The 22811-nt window shown below is 45.4% G+C and overlaps 1 protein-coding gene across 1 annotated transcript in view; it reads left to right on the top strand.

The window, feature by feature from the left end:
• LOC132873568 (ras-related protein Rab-3C-like) overlaps window positions 1–22251 on the top strand; it is a 52361-nt gene extending 30110 nt beyond the window's left edge. The window contains exons 3-5 of the mRNA XM_060909260.1: window positions 6580–6698; window positions 16789–16913; window positions 22036–22251. Of these exons, the coding sequence (XP_060765243.1) occupies window positions 6580–6698; window positions 16789–16913; window positions 22036–22229 (438 nt within the window). The 3' untranslated portion in view covers window positions 22230–22251. The remainder of the gene's footprint in view (window positions 1–6579; window positions 6699–16788; window positions 16914–22035) is intronic.
• Window positions 22252–22811: the final 560 nt, after the last annotated feature.

Here is a 22811-nt window from a genome sequence, read left to right as displayed (position 1 = left end):
GTTTTTCCACACTGGGTGCGTCATGTAGCAGTCTGTTAATCCAGTGAGACCTTTTTTTTTTTTTCTTCAGACAGTAAGCAACAAATAAATAAAATTCAAGCAAAAAAAAAAAACACATTCTGTGCACATCAGCAGTGCTGCATTTATCTGATGTCTGTAGTGTTGATAAAATGCTTACACTATGTCTACATACGGTTTTGTTTTGCTGCGAGACAAGTCAGTATTTTGTACATGTCCAAGGAGATCTGCATGAGATCAATGAAATCCTGCTCAGAGCTTAAAAGCTCACGTTCTTAACTTTGGGCGGTAATACAGTATAATGTCGTGATCGGCAAAATCAGAGAATATTGTAAACAAATAGACAGTCAGGGAAGGGCGTGTTTTCTAGAGTTTGAATGAGATCATGTTATAGTATTGCATTTCTAGCATCGGGTCTTAGCCCTGTGATGACCTGGCGACTTGTCCAGGGTGTACCCCGCCTCTCGCTCATAGTCAGCTGGGATAGGCTCCAGCTTGCCTGTGACCCTGTAGAACAGGATAAGCGGCTACAGATAACGGATGGACATCAGGTCTTTCATAAGAAAGATATTACAGTGTTTTTTAAAGCCAGTTCTATCCGATTCTCTGTTTCTGATGAAGTTAGGCGTGTGTTTTAATGCATGCGAGGGTGTATTGGTGCCATACCAACGGTCAGTAATTTTGCCTCCTACATCCGCGTCACCTCTTTTGGTACTTCCTATTGCTAAGTGTAGCAAATCCCTGATGTGGGTGGAGTACAGAAGCACGGCAGGCAGGACCTGAAGTTCTTACAAACTTTTATTTTTAAAGATATATATATATAGCTGGGCGGCACGGTGGTGTAGTGGTTAGCGCTGTCGCCTCACAGCAAGAAGGTCCTGGGTTCGAGCCCCGGGGCTGGCGAGGGCCTTTCTGTGTGGAGTTTGCATGTTCTCCCCGTGTCCGCGTGGGTTTCCTCCGGGTGCTCTGGTTTCCCCCACAGTCCAAAGACATGCAGGTTAGGTTAACTGGTGACTCTAAATTGAGCGTAGGTGTGAATGTGAGTGTGAATGGTTGTCTGTGTCTATGTGTCAGCCCTGTGATGACCTGGCGACTTGTCCAGGGTGTACCCCACCTTTCGCCCGTAGTCAGCTGGGATAGGCTCCAGCTTGCCTGCGACCCTGTAGAAGGATAAAGCGGCTAGAGATAATGAGATGAGATATATATATATATATATAGCTTTTCAGCCTCACTCCCACACATGCGTGCATTCTGGTCAGGAGTCTCTTTTCTCTGCTGTCCCCCTCCTTTTATGCTCTGTCCCTGTAACAAACACACACACATTATTTGGCAGCAGGTGGAATGACTTAGCCACTTACCTTCCCCGACCCCACCCTCCATTCACAGACTGCTGCTTGGCCACGCCCCCGCTGCCACATACCCCCACCGCCCGACTCGGGTCGGGGAGCTGTCCAGCCTGAAGCTGACCCCCCCCCGCTGGAACAGGAAGTCCGCCACCACCATCTGTGCCCCTGGCCTATGGATCACCTCGAACTTAAATGTCTGGAGGGCGAGATACCAACAGGTGATCCACGCATTGGCATCCTTCATGCGGTGGAGCCACTGAAGGGGCGCATGGTCTGAACAGAGAGTGAAAGGGTGCCCCAGCAGGTAGCATCGGAGGGCGAGGAACGCCCACTTGATGGCAAGACGCTCTTTTTCGATGGTGCTGTACTTGCTTTCACTCTTGGGCCGCTTGCTCGAAGAGAGCAATGAAGGCTTCAGGCTCATCATGCGGGCCCATCTTCGTGAGGGTGACATGAGGGGAGTCGAGGGTGGTAATGTTGGACGCCACTGCCGACGCCAGCAGATGCCGGAATGCCTGGCGATCTTCCCGCTGGGCCAGCATCAAGGCTTCAAAGCGTTGTTCCTGGTCCTTCCGGAGGGCGGTCAGCGCTTGATGCTGGTTCTGCTGGGCAGCATCGAGGGTATGGACGAGCTCCATAATTGGCGAGGACTCCATGGGGTGGTTCCCTTCCGTATTCGAGCCCGGGTTTCAGCACCACTGTAGCAAATCCCTGATGTGGGTGGAGTACAGAAGCACGGCGGGCGGGACCTGAAGTTCTTACAAACTTTTATATAGCCACTTACCTTCCCTCACCCCGCCCTCCATTCACAGACTGCTGCTTGGCCATGCCTAATCTCCATGGTAACACATCTTCTAACGTGTCTGTCTGAGAACAGTCGGTGGGAAGGATACTCTCTAGATCACTCTGGTTCAGATGTACCTATAGAGGTCATTTATTCATCACAGTTTTTAAAAATCTTTTGGGATTTTTGATGCAGTTGCCTCATGGTATGAGCATAACGCACAGCTTATTAATGCACAGGACAAAACAGAACTGTTTGTCATTGTAATTTTACATACAATAGGTTTAATTGAACATTTCTTATTTTGAGCTTACTGTCACAACCAAATGATTGGATGTAAAACTTGGTATGTTTTGCAGATATTAAGCTTGTATAGACTAAAAGTGATGCGTCAATCTTTTTTTGATTATCAGTATAATACTACTGCACTATATTTCAGAGCTCCAAGTATCAGCTGATGCATTATTCTAATAGGTAGTAACCAGGCAAACTCTTTTTATTTTACGTAGGTTGTGTGTGTCTGCGTGTAAGAAGTGACTCGTCAGCCAACATCGCACATGTTCATGACCTAACATATAGATTGGATTGGAAAATCTGATATTGCTGTGCCATTTCTATATCATACAATCACCTGCCACTTCATTAGCAACACCAGTTAATACTGCCACTTTGGTCTCAGTTTCCAGAAGATATTTTTTAAAAAATCCTTCGTGATTCTGGTCCAGGTTGACATGACTGCTTCACGTAATTGCTGCAGTATACTGAACTCACTGGCTGCAGCCGAACACTCAGTATGTACTAATGTTGGTTAAGTACCTACTACCAGACCATTACTGTTGTACGTTCTACAAATATATGAGCGAGTACTAAGGACACAATTTGGACTACTTCACTGCCATCTTACCCCTCCTCTAAACCAAATGTTCACAGATGGTGTATACCAGTGTATGCTATGAAAATGTAAAAAAAAAATTTCTGCAATGGTAGAAATATTTAAAGGAGAACTGAAGTCATTTTTAAACTTGCTTTATTTCTTAATTAAAGTGTTATTCAATTACGTTTTCGGTTTTAGTAACCTTATATCATGACTCGTATTGGCAACTAATTGCAATTAAATATTATACTTATCGGCCTATTCGGTTTTTAGCCATGTTGAATTTAGTTCGTTTGGTCCACGGCAGGCGTCGCTTATCCGCGCGATCTTCACGAGACTTGTGCGAGACTTCAAAACGTGACGTGTCCGCCAGGTGTCAGTGCCGCCATTTTGAAAACTGTTTTCCAAACGAAGTATTGCACAAAAACAAGTTTAAATGACGATTACTACCTACTTTTTTCAAACTTTCCTGATTGCTATCAAAACAAACAAAACTTCCGGCTTGGTTACGTCAGCATTCGAAAGAGGGCGCGCACGTCTTTTGACAACGTTGGTAGATGTTGGTCACTTTGATTTCCGCTGTACGTTTTACTTCCGTCCTACGATGTCTCGCACAGGTCTCAACGAATCTCGTTTACGGCCATCGCTTTGACATATGGACTGATATATTACAGAGCATATTTCAAACACTCATAACTTGCTCTAGCAGTGACAAAATAGCGATCAAAAATGTGTTCCTATATTTAATAAAATGAGAAGTAGAATTTTGATAATAAAAAATTTGCCTTCAGTTCTCCTTTAAACTATTCCTGATACTTACCTTTTGTACACTGCTAGTCAAGTCAAGTTTATTTTTATAGCACTTTTAACAATAGACATTGCCGCAAAGCAGCTTTACAGAAATTTAAAGACTCGAACTAATTTTATCCCTACTGGAGTCTATCCCCAATGAGCAAGCCTGTGGCGACGGTGGCAAGGAAAAACTCCCTCAGACGACACGAGGAAGAAACCTCGAGAGGAACCAGACTCAAAAGAGAACCCATCCTCATTTGGGTGATAACAGACAACGTGATTATAAATAACTTGCTTCTATAAGAGTATCCTACTGTATATAGTCACAAAGTATAACTGTGTAACCAGGAAATTCATTATAGCTTTAACATGAATTCTGTTTTGTTGAAGTTATAAACTGTTCATGACAACTGCAGTCCTAAGGTTAGCAAATTAACTGTAGTCCTCAGCCATAAAAGTATTACTGTAAGTGTCCAGAGCCATCTTCCAAGTGCGACTTTCGACTGTCCATATGGGGCGGTCCTCTACAGGAGCAGTGCGATGAGACTGCAGCCAGACGTCGGGCATCAGGATGGATCAGGCGAGTCTGGAGAGCAGAAGAGGTCAGCATCTCGGTCTCAGGATCGACAGGTGTGATCATAAGAGCCCACTTGGATTCTGCAACAACTGGCTTTGCTTCTGTCCACCACCATCTTTCCATTTTCCCCAGAAATTCTTCTTCTTCTGTTATTCACGGCTCCAGATGAATTATGGGATAGTGTAGTGCGATACGTTTGCATACTACTGATGTAGTAGATCACTCGGGTAGCATTTTTTATTATTATTATTATTACTAAATGCCTACTGAGTATTCAGACACTCTACATACTTTTTTGCATACTAATAGTATGGAATTATGTGTATTCATTCATGTTTGTGAAACCAGTTTGAGATGACTTGTGCTTTGTGACCTGGTACATTTCATTATGCTGGAAGTAGCCATTAGAACAGGGGTGGGCAATTATTTTTTTCATGGGGCCACATGAGAAATAGAAAATTTAGTGGAGGGCCGGACCAAAAGGCTGAACTAAATTCTGCATAATATTAATTGTATTTCTTTATATAAAACAATAAATAACATTGTTTTTACAAGCTGCTAAGACTGGAAGAGTATGGAAAAAAACGAGGTTGCCTTACAAAAAATTTCATTTATTCAATCAAATTTCCCAAAACAATGGTTAACAAAATGTGAACGTTTGTAACATTTTTTTTCAGTCACATTCACCCCAAAACACAATAAAGACATCACAATATTGTCTTTCTACTCCAAATATCAAACAAGATACATCATATTATAATAATGATGCCCACATTTGTAGTCTAATCGCCTCATTTGGTGTTTTTCAGTTTTTTATTTGTTCAGTGAGAGAACTCTAGTCTCTGTTGGTCTTTAACGAGTGCATCAAAGTCAGATTAAATGTCTGAGGTGGAGAAGTGAAGCACAGCTGACAGATGATCATCAGTCGATTCGGTGTAGGTATCAGATTGGCTCAGGCGCCTGCTGGTGACGTCACAATATGTGATTGGCTGGACCGTTTGAAGGATGACGTACAAGTTTGTGGTTGGTCTGGACAAATTACGGAAGTAGTTATCGCGGGATTAGGTTTCGGGGGATTTTATGTCATGTTCATGTCGCGCGCATTGCGTTTTTGTTGAACACAACTTCAAAATAAAAGCAATGCACATTCAGTCCATGCATGGGGTAAAATTAGAAAATACATTTATTTTGGAATTTCTAATTAACCTTACGCGGGCCGGTCAGAATGAACTACAGGGCCGCATGCGGCCCGCGGGCCGTAAAATGCCCAGGTCTGCATTAGAAGATGGGTAAATTGTGGCCATGAAGGGACACATATGGTCAGCAACAATACTCAGATAGACTGTGGCATTCAAACACTAATCTGGTGTTGGCATTAATGGTAATAACTGGTATTAATGGGGCCCAATTTTTACCAAGAAAATGATCCCGACACCATCCCACCACCACTACCAGTCTGAACTGTTGAGGCTGGTTGGGTCCATGGATTCATGCTCTTGATGCCAAATTACGACCCAGCCATCTGCATGGTCACAGCTGAAATCGAGATTCATCAGACCAGGCAACATTTTTACAGTCTTGGCAACAGTTTTGTTCAGCCTGTACCCGCAGTTGCCTCGGATTCCGGTTCTCAGCTGACAGAAGTGGAACACAATATGGTTCTGCTGTTGTCGTCCATCCACTTCAAGAATAAGTATGCTGTGAAGTCTTATGATGCGTTTACATCCATGGTGAACAGAAAGAGTGGTTATTTGAGTTACCATAGCCTACCTGTCAGGTTGAACCATTGTGACCATTCTCTACTGACCTTTCTTGTCAGCAAAGCATTTCCACCCTCAAAAATGCTTCTTGGTGGACATTTTTGTCTTTTGGAAAGCTCTGTGTAAACTCTTGAAACTGTTGTGTATGAAAATCCCAGGAAATCAGCAATTTCTCAAACCAGCCTGTCTTGCACTGACAACCATGTCATGGTCTAAGCCACAGAGATGGCTTTTCCCCATTCTGTTGTTTGATGTGACCTTTATCTGAAGCTCTTGACCTGTATCTGCATGATTTTATGCATTGTACTGCTTCCACATGATTAGATAACCGTACGAATGAGCAGGTGAAAATGTGTTCAGGATGAAGTATGTAGTAAGTGTATATGGTCTCAATTTGATATATACCGTATATTGTGTGTGCGTTGCAGGATACAGCAGGACAAGAGCGCTACAGGACCATCACGACCGCCTATTACCGTGGAGCCATGGGCTTCATCCTCATGTATGACATTACCAATGAGGAGTCGTTCGGAGCAGTGCAAGACTGGTGAGTCTCAGATCCAGTTCTTTCTGTAACAGACTGTGTGTGTGCTTGTCAGGAGGAAAAGTGCTGTGTATTTTATGGAAGTAAGTGACTCATCGTCTGCTGAGAGCAAACCTTTCTCCTAATATAAACGTCAGTGGCAGCACTGAGAAAGTTGAATAAAAACACTTCTCTGATCCACAGCACTGGGAAAAAAAAATCTTAATTAGCACAAGTGGTGAGACGTGTAAATATTAGCTGTGAATGTGTCGAGAAAAAGGGCTGGTAGTATCGGTTTCATAAAACAATGAGATCAGCATTTAAGAAGATTTCAAATGACCTCCTTTGTGAGTCTGAATACGAGCTGAATAAATGTGTGGATGCAGGAGTCCTTCTTTCATGATCTTCATGTGACCTATACCTGAAGGGGGGGAAAGGGAGGCACATGGTTTTGAAGAGCAGCTAGAGAGTTAATATTTAATGGAGTTCATTTACATTTTTTTAACGAGAAAGTACTTTGGACCCAGACAGACATCCGGTTGGCTCATTCTGAAGGAGTCGTGCACGGCTTTATTGACCTACCTGATGGGTAATTTGGCTGAGGGTAGGGAGTAGATTGTGATTTAATTAGACAGCAGAGAGGCTAATGAGAGTCTGATGATGTGCTGAGGAAGTAGAAGTGACCGATTTGAGACAGAATCGCTAACCTAGCACATAAGCAGCAGAGTTTCTAAAGATCATATCTGTAGGGCTGAAATGAAAATAAGCTCCGTTTGCTCTGCAGTAAGGGTGGGAATAGGACAGAAGGATATTCATATTAATAGACAGTAGAACAAGGGAGGACCAATCAGGAATCCTCCAGCTAGCCCAGCCCTCGCTCGTGTTTTAGTTGGCATGGAAACCATATTAACTAGGCTAAAAAGTGGTAGCTAACATAAAGAAAGAAAGAAAGAAAGAAAGAAAGAAAGAAAGAAAGAAAGAAAGAAAGAAAGGTGAGCTCCACTATATTGCCAAAAGTATGTGGACACCTGGCCATTATACCCATATCTACACCAATCAGCCATAACATTCTGACTACTAATAGGTGAAATGAATAACATTAATTATCTCATTACAATGGCACCTGTCAGGGGGTGGGATATATTATGGAATGAAGAGAACAGTCAATTCTTGAAGTTGATGTGTTGGAAGCAGGAAAAATGGGCAAGCGTAAGGATCTGAACGACTTTGACAAGGACCAAACCGTGATGGCTAGACGACTGGGTCTGAGCATTTCTAAAATGGTACATCTTGTGGGGTGTTCCCGGTATGCAGTGGTTAGTACCTACCAAAAGTGGTCCAAGGAAAAGCAACCAGTGAACCGGCAACAGAGTCATGGGTGTCGAAGGCTCATTGATTCGCACTGGGCACGAAGGTTAGCCCATATGGTCCAATCCCACAAAAGCGCTACTGTAGCACAAACTGCTGAAAAAGTTAATGCTGACACCTTTCTGTTTTAGTCAGCATTAACTTGTTCAGCAGTTTGTGCTACAGTAGCTCTTGTACTCCATTGGTAGCTTCTCTGTGCCAACATAAAAAAGACTTTGTTTGACGGCACTTATTGCACACAATACAATGGGAAAGTCCAAGGATCTCAGTGCAGATCTCTGAGAGAGAGAGAGAGAGAGAGAGGGAGGATCATTCAATTACACAACTCAGGATTGTCTCTTGGAGCCATTTCTAAACAACTGCAGATTCCAAGGACATCAGTTCAAACAATACAATTGTATGTAATACAACTTATTGGGAGGTGTAGCCACTTTGCTGGAAGAACATCCAAACGCTCAGCCTCAACTGAGAGTAAATTGATTTGGATGGTCAGGAACAACCCAGGAACCACCAAGCCACAGGCCTGCCATGAACTGGACCCTGCTGAAACACTGTCCACAGTCAAGTGAGATTTACATTGCCATGGACTGAGAGGCTGGCATCCAAGAAAGAAGCCCCTACTCCAAAATTGACACCTTCAAGCTAAAGATTGCAGCTGACCACATGGACAAAGAAAAAGCCTTCTGGAGGAGAGTTTTATGGTCAGAGGAGGTAATGCTTGAGTTCTCTGGCCACAATGACTGGAGGCACTGTACCAACTGTACGTGGTGGTGGTGGTGGTGGTGGTGGTAGCATCATCCTCTGGGGCTGTTTTGCTGCCAGTGGAACTGGTGCATTTCACAAAGTGGATGGAATCATGAAGAAGGAGGAGTGCTACCTCAGAATATTTCAGCATAACCTCAAACCATCAGAAACTTGGACATACTTGGGTTTTCCAACGAGACAGTGACCCTAAATAACATTAAAGCTGGTTATGGAATGGATAAACCAGGCAAATATAAAGCTTAAAACAAGGCCTGAACTCAACCCTATTGAAAATTTGTGCACTGTGCTTAAAAGTCGTATCTGTGCCAGGAACTACATATACATTTAATTTAACTCTGCCAAGAAGAGTGGTAAAATATCCAACCAGAATTTTGCCAGAAGCCTGTTGATGGCTACCAAAAGCATCTGGTCAAGGTGAAACTTGCTAAGGGACATGTAACCAAATATCAGGTGTGCTGCTTGTATACTTTTGACCCTGTATTGATTTCAGAAAAAAAACCCAAAATAAATTAAAAATTGTACACCAAATTCTTTTTTGTTTTGTTCCCCTAAAGATATATACTGTACAATCATTCAGCCACAGAAAAAGAACAGTTCAAAGAAAATCATTGAAAGCCGAATATTACCATGACATTCATGTCCATGTATGTATGTAAAGGTCTAACACAACTGTACATTACTCATATCTGGCTAGCGTCTTTATATTTTGTCAACATGTTTATCCATGAGGGAACTTAATATTGTGCTGACTAATAGAGTTATATGGCAGCTTTACGTTGTTCAGGTTTGTCAGCATTTCCACGTACCTGCATTTTCCTGATTCTGAAACTGTTGTACGTCATCTATGCGATCGTATAGACCCCTTCGCATGTTTGTAAACAAACCGACCGTTGCCAGGATGCGCGCGCAACCTGGACTCAGAAACAATGGCGCTGCCCATAGACCGGCATTATGAGCTGTCAGATTATGCAAAACAATTGTCGTTACAAGATCGAGAATGCTACATAAATAAATTGACTCTAACAAGTGGACATCGCCTACCGGATCCGTATTTAATAAAAGAGTGGACGGACGATGTTAGTAAGTTCCCTGGTATACAATGGCCAGATATATACTCGTACCTTATTGACAAGACTTCAGTGTACACACACGAAAAACTCCGTGCCTACAAGTCTTTAGACGCATAACAATGGGACATTCATATTCATTTTGTTTTAATCAAATTATGCCAGTGATGTGATGGCAATGTGGCTTTAGCTACAACAGCAAATACCAACACTAAACAGCAATTTGCAGGAGGTAATGGCATGAAAGGAATGATAGTGTAAAGAGTGCAGCTAAGAGAAATCAGAGCTGCGTAAAAAGCGAGAGGCAGAGAGCAGAAATGAAACTGAACGGGGCGGGAGCTAGGTTAGAGCAGTCAACGTAAGTTGGCATTTAGAGTGAGGGCACACAATTTTACCTTTCCATCCTTGCTTTAAAATTGTGATTTTCGGCATACACAAATAATGATGGCACAAAATCTGGACTGCTTGAGTCAAGCGAGACCTCTCCTACAAACACAATTGCATGGAAAGCTACTGTAAGTTAACATGCTAACAATATTCATTACATTGTGTAACTATGACCCAGCTAATCAGACAAACGTTACCAAAGTATTTTGCTACATCAATAAACAAAGACTAGAAAGAATAAAAAAGAAAGATTTAATAAATAGCCTGATCTTACCTGTGATGAAGTGGGCGCTGCAAACCTGCGCATTTTTGATAGTGCTTTCATCCCAGTCTACACGTTTGATGGCTTGTAGCCATAGATGTCGGCGATTTTTTTGGAATGGGTGAGATCCTGCTGGAATTCTGAACATTTTAACCCCATCACTGCTACGATTCTGACACCCAACAACGCCGTCGCTGAGTCTTTTTTGGGTCCAGGCTGCACGCGCAATTTCCGCTTACGTATGAATGACGTTTACTGCGAAGGGGTCTATTAATCCAACTGGTAAAAGCCAACATGTCTGATGCAGCAGGTGGTGGGATTGAGAATAAGTGGTACATGCTATACTTACAGTATTGACCTGCGTCGCAACACAGTGAAGTGGATTTTGTATAAATGTACATATCACGTAAAAACTTTTTTTTTTGTTTGCTGAATAAGAGAAGGAAAAAAAATCCTTTGACTTTTTCTCAAGGCAGCTATAAATAAAAACTAGAGGTACTGTGGTATCCCATTTCCACACCTGAGGCCTTGGGACAAAGGTCAAGGTCACAGAACTGAGAGAAATGAGGCCACTTATCTGGAGTCTGATGACAAAGGGAAAAGGATATAATACTTCCATGGTTAATAATATTAACCCTTTGGTGACTGACCCCTTGAAAATGGTTCCTCCAGGAACGATGACTTTTCAGTTGTCAAGACAACGGAAAAACTAAAATACAAAAACAAAGATACGTCACAATGCTCTTGTGCACAAAACAAAATGCTCTTGTATTTTAGTTTTTCCGTTGTCTTGACAACTGAAACGTCATCGTTCCTGGAGGAACCATTTTCAAGGGGTCAGTCACCAAAGGGTTAACCAAGTTCCTATCTTTCACCAATTTCTTGATACAGGCCAGTGAAAAATACACAGATCATTTGATCTGACCTGTCAGGGTCACTCCAAAGCAAAACCAATGTTCCCAAAAGAAAGTCCAGATATGAGTTCCTATTCATGATCAATAGTAACTATGGGCCTGTCTCGCACCGTTTTCATAATACAAGCCATTGAAAATATGCAGGTCATTGATTTGACCTTTCAAGGCCACTCTAGATCACATTTTTGGTGCCAAAAGAAAGTCCATATATGAGTCCCTATTCATGATTAATATGAATGTATCTAGCACAGTTTATAAGATACAGGCCTTCAAAAATACACTACCGTTCAAAAGTTTGGGGTCACTTTGAAATGTCCTTATTTTTGAAAGAAAAGCACTGTTCTTTTCAATGAAGATCACTTTAAACTAATCAGAAATACACTCTATACATTGCTAATGTGCTAAATGACTATTCTAGCTGGTTTTCGGTGCAATATCTCCATAGGTGTATAGAGGCCCATTTCCAGCAACTCTCACTCCAGTGTTCTAATGGTACAATGTGTTTGCTCATTGCCTCAGAAGGCTAATGGATGATTAGAAAACCCTTGTACAATCATGTTAGCACAGCTGAAAACAGTTTCGCTCTTTAGAGAAGCTATAAAACTGACCTTCCTTTGAGCAGATTGAGTTTCTGGAGCATCACATTTGTGGGGTCGATTAAATGCTCAAAATGGCCAGAAAAATGTCTCGACTATATTTTCTATTCGTTTTACAACTTATGGTGGTAAATAAAAGTGTGACTTTTCATGGAAAACACAAAATTGTCTGGGTGACCCCAAACTTTTGAACGGTAGTGTAAGGGGGTCACCGATCTGACCTTTCAAGGTCACTCCAGGTCAGATTTTTTTGGTGCCAAAAGAAAGTCCATATATGACTTCATATTCATTGTTAATAGTAACTATGGCCTTATCTTGTTCCGTTTTTGAGATATGGGCCATTGAAAATATGTGACCTAACATTGACCTAGGTCAAAAGGTCAAAACTATAAATTTTCATTAAAACATGTTTTTCTATAACAAAGGAGCAAGGCTAGCTCAAAGACCATGAAAAGTAGACTAAACTCTGACTTTTTTTTCTATAGCGTCACCTAATTGACAAGTTCAAAGTCACGTAACTCAGTGAAAACAGGTCAAATCATTTAACTGATGCAAACTATTTTGAAGCCCCTAAAATAGGTTCTCCGTACCCCATTTGGTGAAAATTCATGAACAAATGAGGGAGGAGTAGCGATTTAATGCATAAGTGACCTTTGACGTAATTCTGGCAAAGGATCGAGGTCAGAGGTTGAATGAGTGCAAAAAAAAATATATTAAGGTATAAGGGCCATGGAAGATAGCATGAAAGAAAGAATTTTATCTAGATTGTCCTGGTACTGTACCAGGTGGTCCTGAAAATGTAATGATATCATAAAATGACTTCATGCATGATCTGGAGATCACAGATGGTCACTACCTACTGTATATCCACACCAAGTTTCATCCAGATATCTTGAAAACTGAGCGAGAAATGACCCTTGTCTAACTACTACTATGACGTGTACACTAAACCTAAGCGATTTCAAGATCCCATTTCTGGGATAATCAAAAGCCTGGACATGTACAGTGGGGCAAAAAAGTATTTAGTCAGTCACCAATTGTGCAAGTTCTCCCACTTAAAAAGATGAGAGAGGCCTGTAATTTTCATCATAGGTACACCTCAACTATGAGAGACAAAATGAGAAAAAAAAATCCAGAAAATCACATTGTCTGATTTTTAAAGAATTTATTTGCAAATTATGGTGGAAAATAAGTATTTGGTCAATAACAAAAGTTCATCTCAATACTTTGTTATATACCCTTTGTTGGCAATGACAGAGGTCAAACGTTTTCTGTAAGTCTTCACAAGGTTTTCACACACTGTTGCTGGTATTTTGGCCCATTCCTCCATGCAGATCTCCTCTAGAGCAGTGATGTTTTGGGGCTGTCGCTGGGCAACACGGACTTTCAACTCCCTCCAAAGATTTTCTATGGGGTTGAGATCTGGAGACTGGCTAGGCCACTCCAGGACCTTGAAATGCTTCTTACGAAGCCACTCCTTTGTTGACCGGGCGGTGTGTTTGGGATCATTGTCATGCTGAAAGACCCTACCACGTTTCATCTTCAGTGCCCTTGCTGATGGAAGGAGGTTTTCACTCAAAATCTCACGATACATGGCCCCATTCATTCTTTCCTTTACGCGGATCAGTCATCCTGGTCCCTTTGCAGAAAAGCAGCCCCAAAGCATGATGTTTCCACTCGCATGCTTCACAGTAGGAATGGTGTTCTTTGGATGCAACTCAGCATTCTTTCTCCTCCAAACACGACAAGTTGAGTTTTTACCAAAAAGTTCTATTTTAGTTTCATCTGACCATATGACATTCTCCCAATCCTCTTCTGGATCATCCAAATGCTCTCTAGCAAACTTCAGACAGGCCTGGACATGTACTGGCTTAAGCAGGGGGACACATCTGGCACTGCAGGATTTGAGTCCCTGGCGGCGTAGTGTGTTACTGATGGTAGCCTTTGTTACTTTGGTCCCAGCTCTCTGCAGGTCATTCACTCGGTCCCCCGTGTGGTTCTGGGATTTTTGCTCACCGTTCTTGTGATCATTTTGACCCCACGGGGTGAGATCTTGCGTGGAGCCCCAGATCGAGGGAGATTATCAGTGGTCTTGTATGTCTTCCATTTTCTAATAATTGCTCCCACAGTTGATTTCTTCACACCAAGCTGCTTACCTATTGCAGATTCAGTCTTCCCAGCCTGGTGCAGGTCTACAATTTTGTTTCTGGTGTCCTTTGACAGCTCTTTGGTCTTGGCCATAGTGGAGTTTGGAGTGTGACTGTTTGAGGTTGTGGACAGGTGTCTTTTATACTGATAACGAGTTCAAACAGGTGCCATTAATACAGGTAACGAGTGGAGGACAGAGGAGCCTCTTAAAGAAGAAGTTACAGGTCTGTGAGAGCCAGAAATCTTGCTTGTTTGTAGGTGACCAAATACTTATTTTACCGAGGAATTTACCAATTAATTCATTAAAAATCCTACAATGTGATTTCCTGGATTCTTTCCCCCCATTTTGTCTCTCATAGTTGAGGTATACCTATGATGAAAATTACAGGCCTCTCTCATCTTTTTAAGTGGGAGAACTTGCACAATTGGTGGCTGACTAAATACTTTTTTGCCCCACTGTAATTATTCTATTCTGTGCCGAGTTTCCCAAAAGCATCATACTGTAGCACAAAGATCATCGTTAAATGGTAGAGCGAGCAGCACAATGAACACTCTCTCTCCTAGTTAAGATGCTCGTAGCGTTAAGAGGCTTTTGAGAAACTCACCCCGGTTTATAGAATATAAAGATAATAATACTTAAAGGTGTACTTTGAATAAGGTGGGATAAACTCTGCTGCCTTTTCCTTAAATAGGAAGCCACCAGGCATTTAAAAAAAAGGAAGCTTTGTCAGTGTTTTCAGCGCAAGTGCAATTTCCCTTATGAATGGAAAAGCAAAATGGTGTGTATGCAGAACAGAAATTATTCGAGAGAAAGTAGAGTTCAACAGCTACTTGTGGCCTGAAATGCTTGAAAATGTCTTTTCAACATAAGGAAGACACACACACACTGTGTACACACACACACACACACACACACACACACACACACACACACACACACACACACACAGTAGCCGGCTCCTGGCTGTTGCTATGGCACCAGTTACTGAAGCGAACAGCCTTTTAAAGCTAGACACGAGAAAGGTATGTACAAAATGATTTGTAGAGCATGTTTATCTGCAACGGATCCTCCAGAGACTGTCGTTGTAAAGAGTTTTAATTTCTCTGTGCTGTTTATAATCTAATAACTCCTCGAAATGAGTCAACATCTGCCCAGCGCCATGTACTCCTATGAGGTCACCTGGTGCATTTTAAAATTCCACTGTCGTCTTACAGTATGATTTTCATGTTGCCTCATGAGGATCTCCTGATGTTCAGATCGCACCACGGTGTCTGTGCCTGTCAGGTCAGTTGACGATGAATTGAGGTTTTTCACCCACGTGACCAAGTCATGTGATGCTGCCATTTTGGACGTCACGGCTCGAATCAGTTTGAATGCGAGGAAGGCGACAAACGAAAAACATAAAAGAAAAAGGAGCGAGATGCAGAAAACACCTTCACTATCCAGCGACGTAGGGCATTTACAGGGCGAGCAGAGGGAGAGGTATTTGCAAAAATTGAGGTTAGCAGGCTTAGAGAACGACGTTTACCTGCTTCCACCAGGATTGCTCACTGACGTACGGAAGTACACGAAGCCCTCGTCTTTACCTGACTTCGGCCCACATGATCTGTATACCTATGTCGTTAAAAACCCATCGCCATACACAGGTATTGATCTGAAAGCGTATAAGAGTTTGGATACCTACAAATATTTTGTGTCAGGCTGGGTAATATGCCTACATCAGCGGGTCGTCCCTGGAGCCGGTGGTCGCCATCTTATTACAGCTAAGGTTTGTTCACATTTTCATTTACTTTCGGTCCTCAGGATAAACAAAATGTTATTAAATGTCATTGAAATAACTTCTTAGTCTGTTGAGACATGGCCCGTTATAAATTTGCTGTTACCAGGCAATGACCAAGAACTGTATTATTAGGGTCGGTGTCTGTGTTGTAGCAGTGCACTAGCAGCTAGCTGTTAGCACTAGCTAATGTCAACAACATCATAGCTGGTATGTTACTGTAGCAATGTTTACGTTCAGTCATTTGGATGACTGTTAAAACCTTTCAGTCTCAAGTTTTTCCTTTACTGTATTTACTAGTTTACTGTAATTATGATCCGGCAGCTATTTACACCGGATCCAGTGTAAATAGCTGCCGGAGCGTGCTCCGGCTTGCTCCCCCTCAAATTAAGCAGCGCGCTCCGGCTTGCACTCCGGGAGCAAGCCGGAGCGCGCTGCTTAATTTGAGGGGGAGCAAGCCGGAGCGCGCTCCGGAACCTCGGCCGGAGCACTCCGGGAGCAAGCCAGAGCGCGCTGCTTAATTTGAGGGGGAGCAAGCCGGAGCGTGCTCCGGCAGCTATTTACACTGGATCCGGTGTAAATAGCTGCCGGATCATAATTACAGTAAACTAGTAAATACAGTAAAGGAAAAACTTGAGACTGAAAGGTTTTAATAGTCATCCAAATGACTGAACGTAAACATTGCTACAGTAACATACCAGCTATGATGTTGTTGACATTAGCTAGCTTGACCTTCAAAATGGTGGACACCGGGGCGTCATGTGACCCTGTGACGTCAGGTGAAAAACCTCAGTAGAATAAAACGCACACTGTTGTTATTTGTGTGCAGGTCAACCCAGATAAAGACTTACTCCTGGGACAATGCACAAGTCATCCTGGCTGGAAATAAGTGTGATATGGAGGAGGAGAGAGTCGTGTCCGTGGAGAGTGGCAGACTGCTGGCTGAACAGCTCGGTAAGTCCATTCCACCAATCAGCTGTGTTCATCAGACCCAGGAAACTGATCAGATGAGTATCGTTTAATAAGGACGATTAAGCAGACTAAAATCATTGTATACATGAAGTAATTATTGTCTCCCATTTTGCAAAAAGTCCACATACAGCAGAAGGAATGTATAAAACTGCACAGTTTCCAGGGCAGCAGTGGGAAAAGACCCCAAGTGTGTGACATGAAGCACACCTCCCACCCTCACTCCCTGAGCTCTGGAATTAATTACAGTAAAATTAACACATATAGGGATGCTCTGTGGTAGTGGAAAGTGACTGAACATAATATCCTCAAACGCAGCTCATGAGGTGAGCTCTGCAGAAAATTTAATTCGGGCAGCAAAAATGCTTTAAATGAATGCCGCATACCTTCACTGTGAATAAATTAGAGCAGATGAAGCATTTGCTTTCACATCACAACTCAGGCGATAATTAAACACATCTGATTAGATGACACCAAGCGCTCATTAACAGCTCCTCACGTAGCCTTTGCCATCAGCGTGGAGAGAAACTAAACCAAAATCATTGTATAAAGACAAAAAGTGAGAGTTTCATCTGTCCGTAGTTCCTTGATTATATATATAATTTTGTCATACGTGAATTAAAATGCTTCTGAAATTAGCACAATGTAGATAAAGTCCCAATTATTTTGCTTCAAACATTACAATGAAAAAATGCATTCATGAATGAGGTGCTATATTTAATAAACTCGAGAATGAGAGAGAGAGAGAGAGAGAGAGAGAGAGAGAGAGTCTCAAGAGATGGAGAATGAGTCAGTGAAACTGAAAGTGGGGCTGAGAGAAAGAGAGGCTGAGTGTGTGAAGGAGAGGGGCCAAGTGCATGTGAGAGGGGGAGCGGCTGAGCACGCACGAGAGGCCGAGTGCAAGAGTAGGCGTGAGAGGCTGAGCGAGGGAGAGAAGGAGTGAGGTAGAGTGAGGGAGTGCGTGTGAGAGGCTGAGTGAGGGAGTGAGGCCGAGTGCAGGAGTGCCTGTGAGAGGCTGAGTGAGGGAGAGAAGGAGTGAGGCCGGGTGCAGGAGTGCGTGTGAGGGAGTGAGGTAGAGTGAGGGACTGTGTGTGAGAGGCTGAGTGAGGGAGTGAGGCCGAGTGCAGGAGTGCGTGTGAGGGAGTGAGGTAGAGTGAGGGACTGTGTGTGAGAGGCTGAGTGAGGGAGTGAGGCCGAGTGCAGGAGTGCGTGTGAGAGGCTGAGTGAGGGAGTGAGGCCGAGTGCAGGAATGCGTGTGAGAGGCTGAGTGAGGGAGTGAGGCCGAGTGCAGGAGTGCGTGTGAGAGGCTGAGTGAGGGAGTGAGGCCGAGTGCAGGAGTGCGTGTGAGAGGCTGAGTGAGGGAGTGAGGCCGAGTGCAGGAGTGCGTGTGAGAGGCTGAGTGATGGAGTGAGGTAGAGTGAGGGACTGCGTGTGAGAGGCTGAGTGAGGGAGTGAGGCCGAGTGCATGACTGCGTGTGAGAGGCTGAGTGAGGGAGTGAGGCCGAGTGCAGGAGTGTGTGAGAGAAGCTGAGTGAGGGAGTGAGGCCGAGTGCATGACTGCGTGTGAGAGGCTGAGTGAGGGAGTGAGGCCAGGTGCAGGAGTGCATGTGAGAGGCTGAGGGAGGGAGTGAGGCCGAGTGCAGGAGTGCGTGTGAGAGGCTGAGTGAGGGAGTGAGGCCAAGTGCAGGAGTGCGTGTGAGAGGCTGAGTGAGGGAGTGAGGTCGAGTGCAGGAGTGCGTGTGAGAGGCTGAGTGATGGAGTGAGGCCGAGTGCAGGAGTGCGTGTGAGAGGCTGAGTGATGGAGTGAGGTCGAGTGCAGGAGTGCGTGTGAGAGGCTGAGTGAGGGAGTGAGGCCAAGTGCAGGAGTGCGTGTGAGAGGCTGAGTGAGGGAGTGAGGTCGAGTGCAGGAGTGCGTGTGAGAGGCTGAGTGATGGAGTGAGGCCAGGTGCAGGAGTGCGTGTGAGAGGCTGAGTGATGGAGTGAGGTAGAGTGAGGGACTGTGTGTGAGAGGCTGAGTGAGGGAGTGAGGCCGAGTGCAGGAGTGCGTGTGAGAGGCTGAGTGATGGAGTGAGGCCAGGTGCAGGAGTGCGTGTGAGAGGCTGAGTGATGGAGTGAGGTAGAGTGAGGGACTATGTGTGAGAGGCTGAGTGATGGAGTGAGGCCAGGTGCAGGAGTGCGTGTGAGAGGCTGAGTGATGGAGTGAGGTAGAGTGAGGGACTGTGTGTGAGAGGCTGAGTGATGGAGTGAGGTAGAGTGAGGGACTGCATGTGAGAGGCTGAGTGAGGGAGTGAGGCCGAGTGCAGGAGTGCGTGTGAGAGGCTGAGTGATGGAGTGAGGCCAGGTGCAGGAGTGCGTGTGAGAGGCTGAGTGATGGAGTGAGGTAGAGTGAGGGACTGCGTGTGAGAGGCTGAGTGAGGGAGTGAGGCCGAGTGCAGGAGTGCGTGTGAGAGGCTGAGTGATGGAGTGAGGCCAGGTGCAGGAGTGCGTGTGAGAGGCTGAGTGAGGGAGTGAGGTAGAGTGAGGGACTGCGTGTGAGAGGCTGAGTGATGGAGTGAGGCCAGGTGCAGGAGTGCGTGTGAGAGGCTGAGTGAGGGAGTGAGGCCGAGTGCAGGAGTGCGTGTGAGAGGCTGAGTGAGGGAGTGAGGCCAGGTGCAGGAGTGCGTGTGAGAGGCTGAGTGAGGGAGTGAGGCTGAGTGCAGGAGTGCGTGTGAGAGGCTGAGTGAGGGAGTGAGGCCGAGTGCAGGAGTGCGTGTGAGAGGCCGAGTGAGGGAGTGAGGCCGAGTGAGGGACTGCGTGTGAGAGGCTGAGTGATGGAGTGAGGCCAGGTGCAGGAGTGCGTGTGAGAGGCTGAGTGAGGGAGTGAGGCCGAGTGCATGACTGCGTGTGAGAGGCTGAGTGAGGGAGTGAGGCCAGGTGCAGGAGTGCATGTGAGAGGCTGAGGGAGGGAGTGAGGCCGAGTGCAGGAGTGCGTATGAGAGGCTGAGTGAGGGAGTGAGGTCGAGTGCAGGAGTGCATGTGAGAGGCTGAGTGATGGAGTGAGGCCGAGTGCAGGAGTGTGTGTGAGAGGCTGAGTGAGGGAGTGAGGCCGAGTGCAGGAGTGCGTGTGAGAGGCCGAGTGAGGGAGTGAGGCCGAGTGAGGGACTGCGTGTGAGAGGCTGAGTGATGGAGTGAGGCCAGGTGCAGGAGTGCGTGTGAGAGGCTGAGTGAGGGAGTGAGGCCGAGTGCATGACTGCGTGTGAGAGGCTGAGTGAGGGAGTGAGGCCGAGTGAGGGACTGCGTGTGAGAGGCTGAGTGATGGAGTGAGGCCAGGTGCAGGAGTGCGTGTGAGAGGCTGAGTGATGGAGTGAGGCCGAGTGCAGGAGTGCGTGTGAGAGGCTGAGTGATGGAGTGAGGCCGAGTGCAGGAGTGCGTGTGAGAGGCCGAGTGAGGGAGTGAGGCCGAGTGAGGGACTGCGTGTGAGAGGCTGAGTGATGGAGTGAGGCCAGGTGCAGGAGTGCGTGTGAGAGGCTGAGTGAGGGAGTGAGGCCGAGTGCATGACTGCGTGTGAGAGGCTGAGTGAGGGAGTGAGGCCAGGTGCAGGAGTGCATGTGAGAGGCTGAGGGAGGGAGTGAGGCCGAGTGCAGGAGTGCGTGTGAGAGGCTGAGTGAGGGAGTGAGGTCGAGTGCAGGAGTGCGTGTGAGAGGCTGAGTGATGGAGTGAGGCCGAGTGCAGGAGTGCGTGTGAGAGGCTGAGTGATGGAGTGAGGCCAGGTGCAGGAGTGCGTGTGAGAGGCTGAGTGATGGAGTGAGGTAGAGTGAGGGACTGTGTGTGAGAGGCTGAGTGAGGGAGTGAGGCCGAGTGCAGGAGTGCGTGTGAGAGGCTGAGTGATGGAGTGAGGCCAGGTGCAGGAGTGCGTGTGAGAGGCTGAGTGATGGAGTGAGGTAGAGTGAGGGACTGCATGTGAGAGGCTGAGTGAGGGAGTGAGGCCGAGTGCAGGAGTGCGTGTGAGAGGCTGAGTGATGGAGTGAGGCCAGGTGCAGGAGTGCGTGTGAGAGGCTGAGTGATGGAGTGAGGTAGAGTGAGGGACTGCGTGTGAGAGGCTGAGTGAGGGAGTGAGGCCGAGTGCAGGAGTGCGTGTGAGAGGCTGAGTGAGGGAGTGAGGCCAGGTGCAGGAGTGCGTGTGAGAGGCTGAGTGAGGGAGTGAGGCTGAGTGCAGGAGTGCGTGTGAGAGGCTGAGTGATGGAGTGAGGCCGAGTGCAGGAGTGCGTGTGAGAGGCCGAGTGAGGGAGTGAGGCCGAGTGCAGGAGTGCGTGTGAGAGGCTGAGTGAGGGAGTGAGGCCGAGTGCAGGAGTGCGTGTGAGAGGCCGAGTGAGGGAGTGAGGCCAGGTGCAGGAGTGCGTGTGAGAGGCTGAGTGAGGGAGTGAGGCCGAGTGCAGGAGTGCGTGTGAGAGGCTGAGTGAGGGAGTGAGGCCGAGTGCAGGAGTGCGTGTGAGAGGCTGAGTGAGGGAGAGAAGGAGTGAGGCCGAGTGCAGGAGTGCGCGTGAGGGGCCGAGTGAGGGAGTGAGGCCGAGTGTACGCGAGGGAGAGAGGCCAAGAGATTGAGAGAAAGAATGAACAGGCTTTGTGTCAGTAACGTAGTTGCAGTTGATTTGACCTGGTTACACAAACAGAGCAAGAACAGAGTTAATGTAAACACTTCATCTGTGTGGCTCTCACTTCTATTGTCATTTATTATAATGGCGATGCGGTGACTTTGACTGTGCTCACTCTGAACACTCCGGACCTGGAAAATTAAGCAAAACAAAAATAGAGTTTTTTGTTCGTTCCTGTTTGAACCGATGTTGGTTTATAAAAGTCGAGATGAAAAGCACGTTTCGTTCTGCAGCACTGTATCACCCTCAGTTTGTCTGACGGCTCTGTGCAGCTCTTCAACTGGATAAGCAGCTTTGGATAAAAACATCTGTTAGATGAATAAATTTGAGAGACCAAGAGATGTGGCCTCGCTTATTTATCTCATCATTATTATTATTATGAACAGTGATTAGCTTGTGTCCTTGTTTGTTTACACTCATTCTGTGCTTCTCTGTTAATCAACACCTCTAATGTTTATGGTTTTTGTGTCTCCAAGGCTTCGAGTTCTTCGAGACAAGTGCCAAGGATAACATCAATGTGAAGCAAACATTCGAGCGCCTTGTTGATATCATCTGTGACAAAATGTCCGAGAGCCTAGAGACTGATCCTGCGGTTACCACGGGAACGCAGGGCAACGCTAGGCTAACAGACAACCCTCCGCCATTACAGCAATCCAACTGTGCATGTTAGTGCATCAGAGTCATGTGTGTGTGTGTGCGTGTGCGTGTGTGTGTGTCTAATACTTGGGCTTCTTTAGGTCGAGGCATTAAACCTTTAACGTCACGGCTCCTGGATGGAACTAGCGCATTCTCATTGTTCAGGGAAGGCATGTTAAAGGTCATAAGAGTCATGTGACACTCTTGTGCCCCGTCCACATCCCAGATCGGTTATTCTTGAAGTGGAATGCATTTCTGAGAAAAGGTGAGGGAAAGGGGTTTGAAATGCCTCAATGCTTTAGTGATGAAAAGCTCTGTATATATTAGCATTAGCAATCCAGTTGGCACTAAAGCTCATTTTGCATCAGTCCTGAACCTCTGTACTCGACCTGTATCTGACTGTCAACCTCCACTGTTTCATAACAAGTTGAATGTGAATCCTGCTGCAGCGTAGTGCTAAAGCTGATCAGATCACCATGTCTGAAACACAACGATGTATATTACAGTATTTAGGTTCACTAATAATCAAGTGTCAGATCAACAATAGTGGCACTTAAAAAAAAACACTATAAATAACTGTGGTTTCAATTGATATTTTTATTAGTTAGCTCTAAAA

This window comes from Neoarius graeffei, chromosome 25 (assembly GCF_027579695.1).
Source record: "Neoarius graeffei isolate fNeoGra1 chromosome 25, fNeoGra1.pri, whole genome shotgun sequence".
Classification (NCBI taxonomy): domain Eukaryota; kingdom Metazoa; phylum Chordata; class Actinopteri; order Siluriformes; family Ariidae; genus Neoarius; species Neoarius graeffei.
Note: the sequence above shows the minus strand (reverse complement) of the source record. Positions and strands in the feature narration are given on the sequence as shown.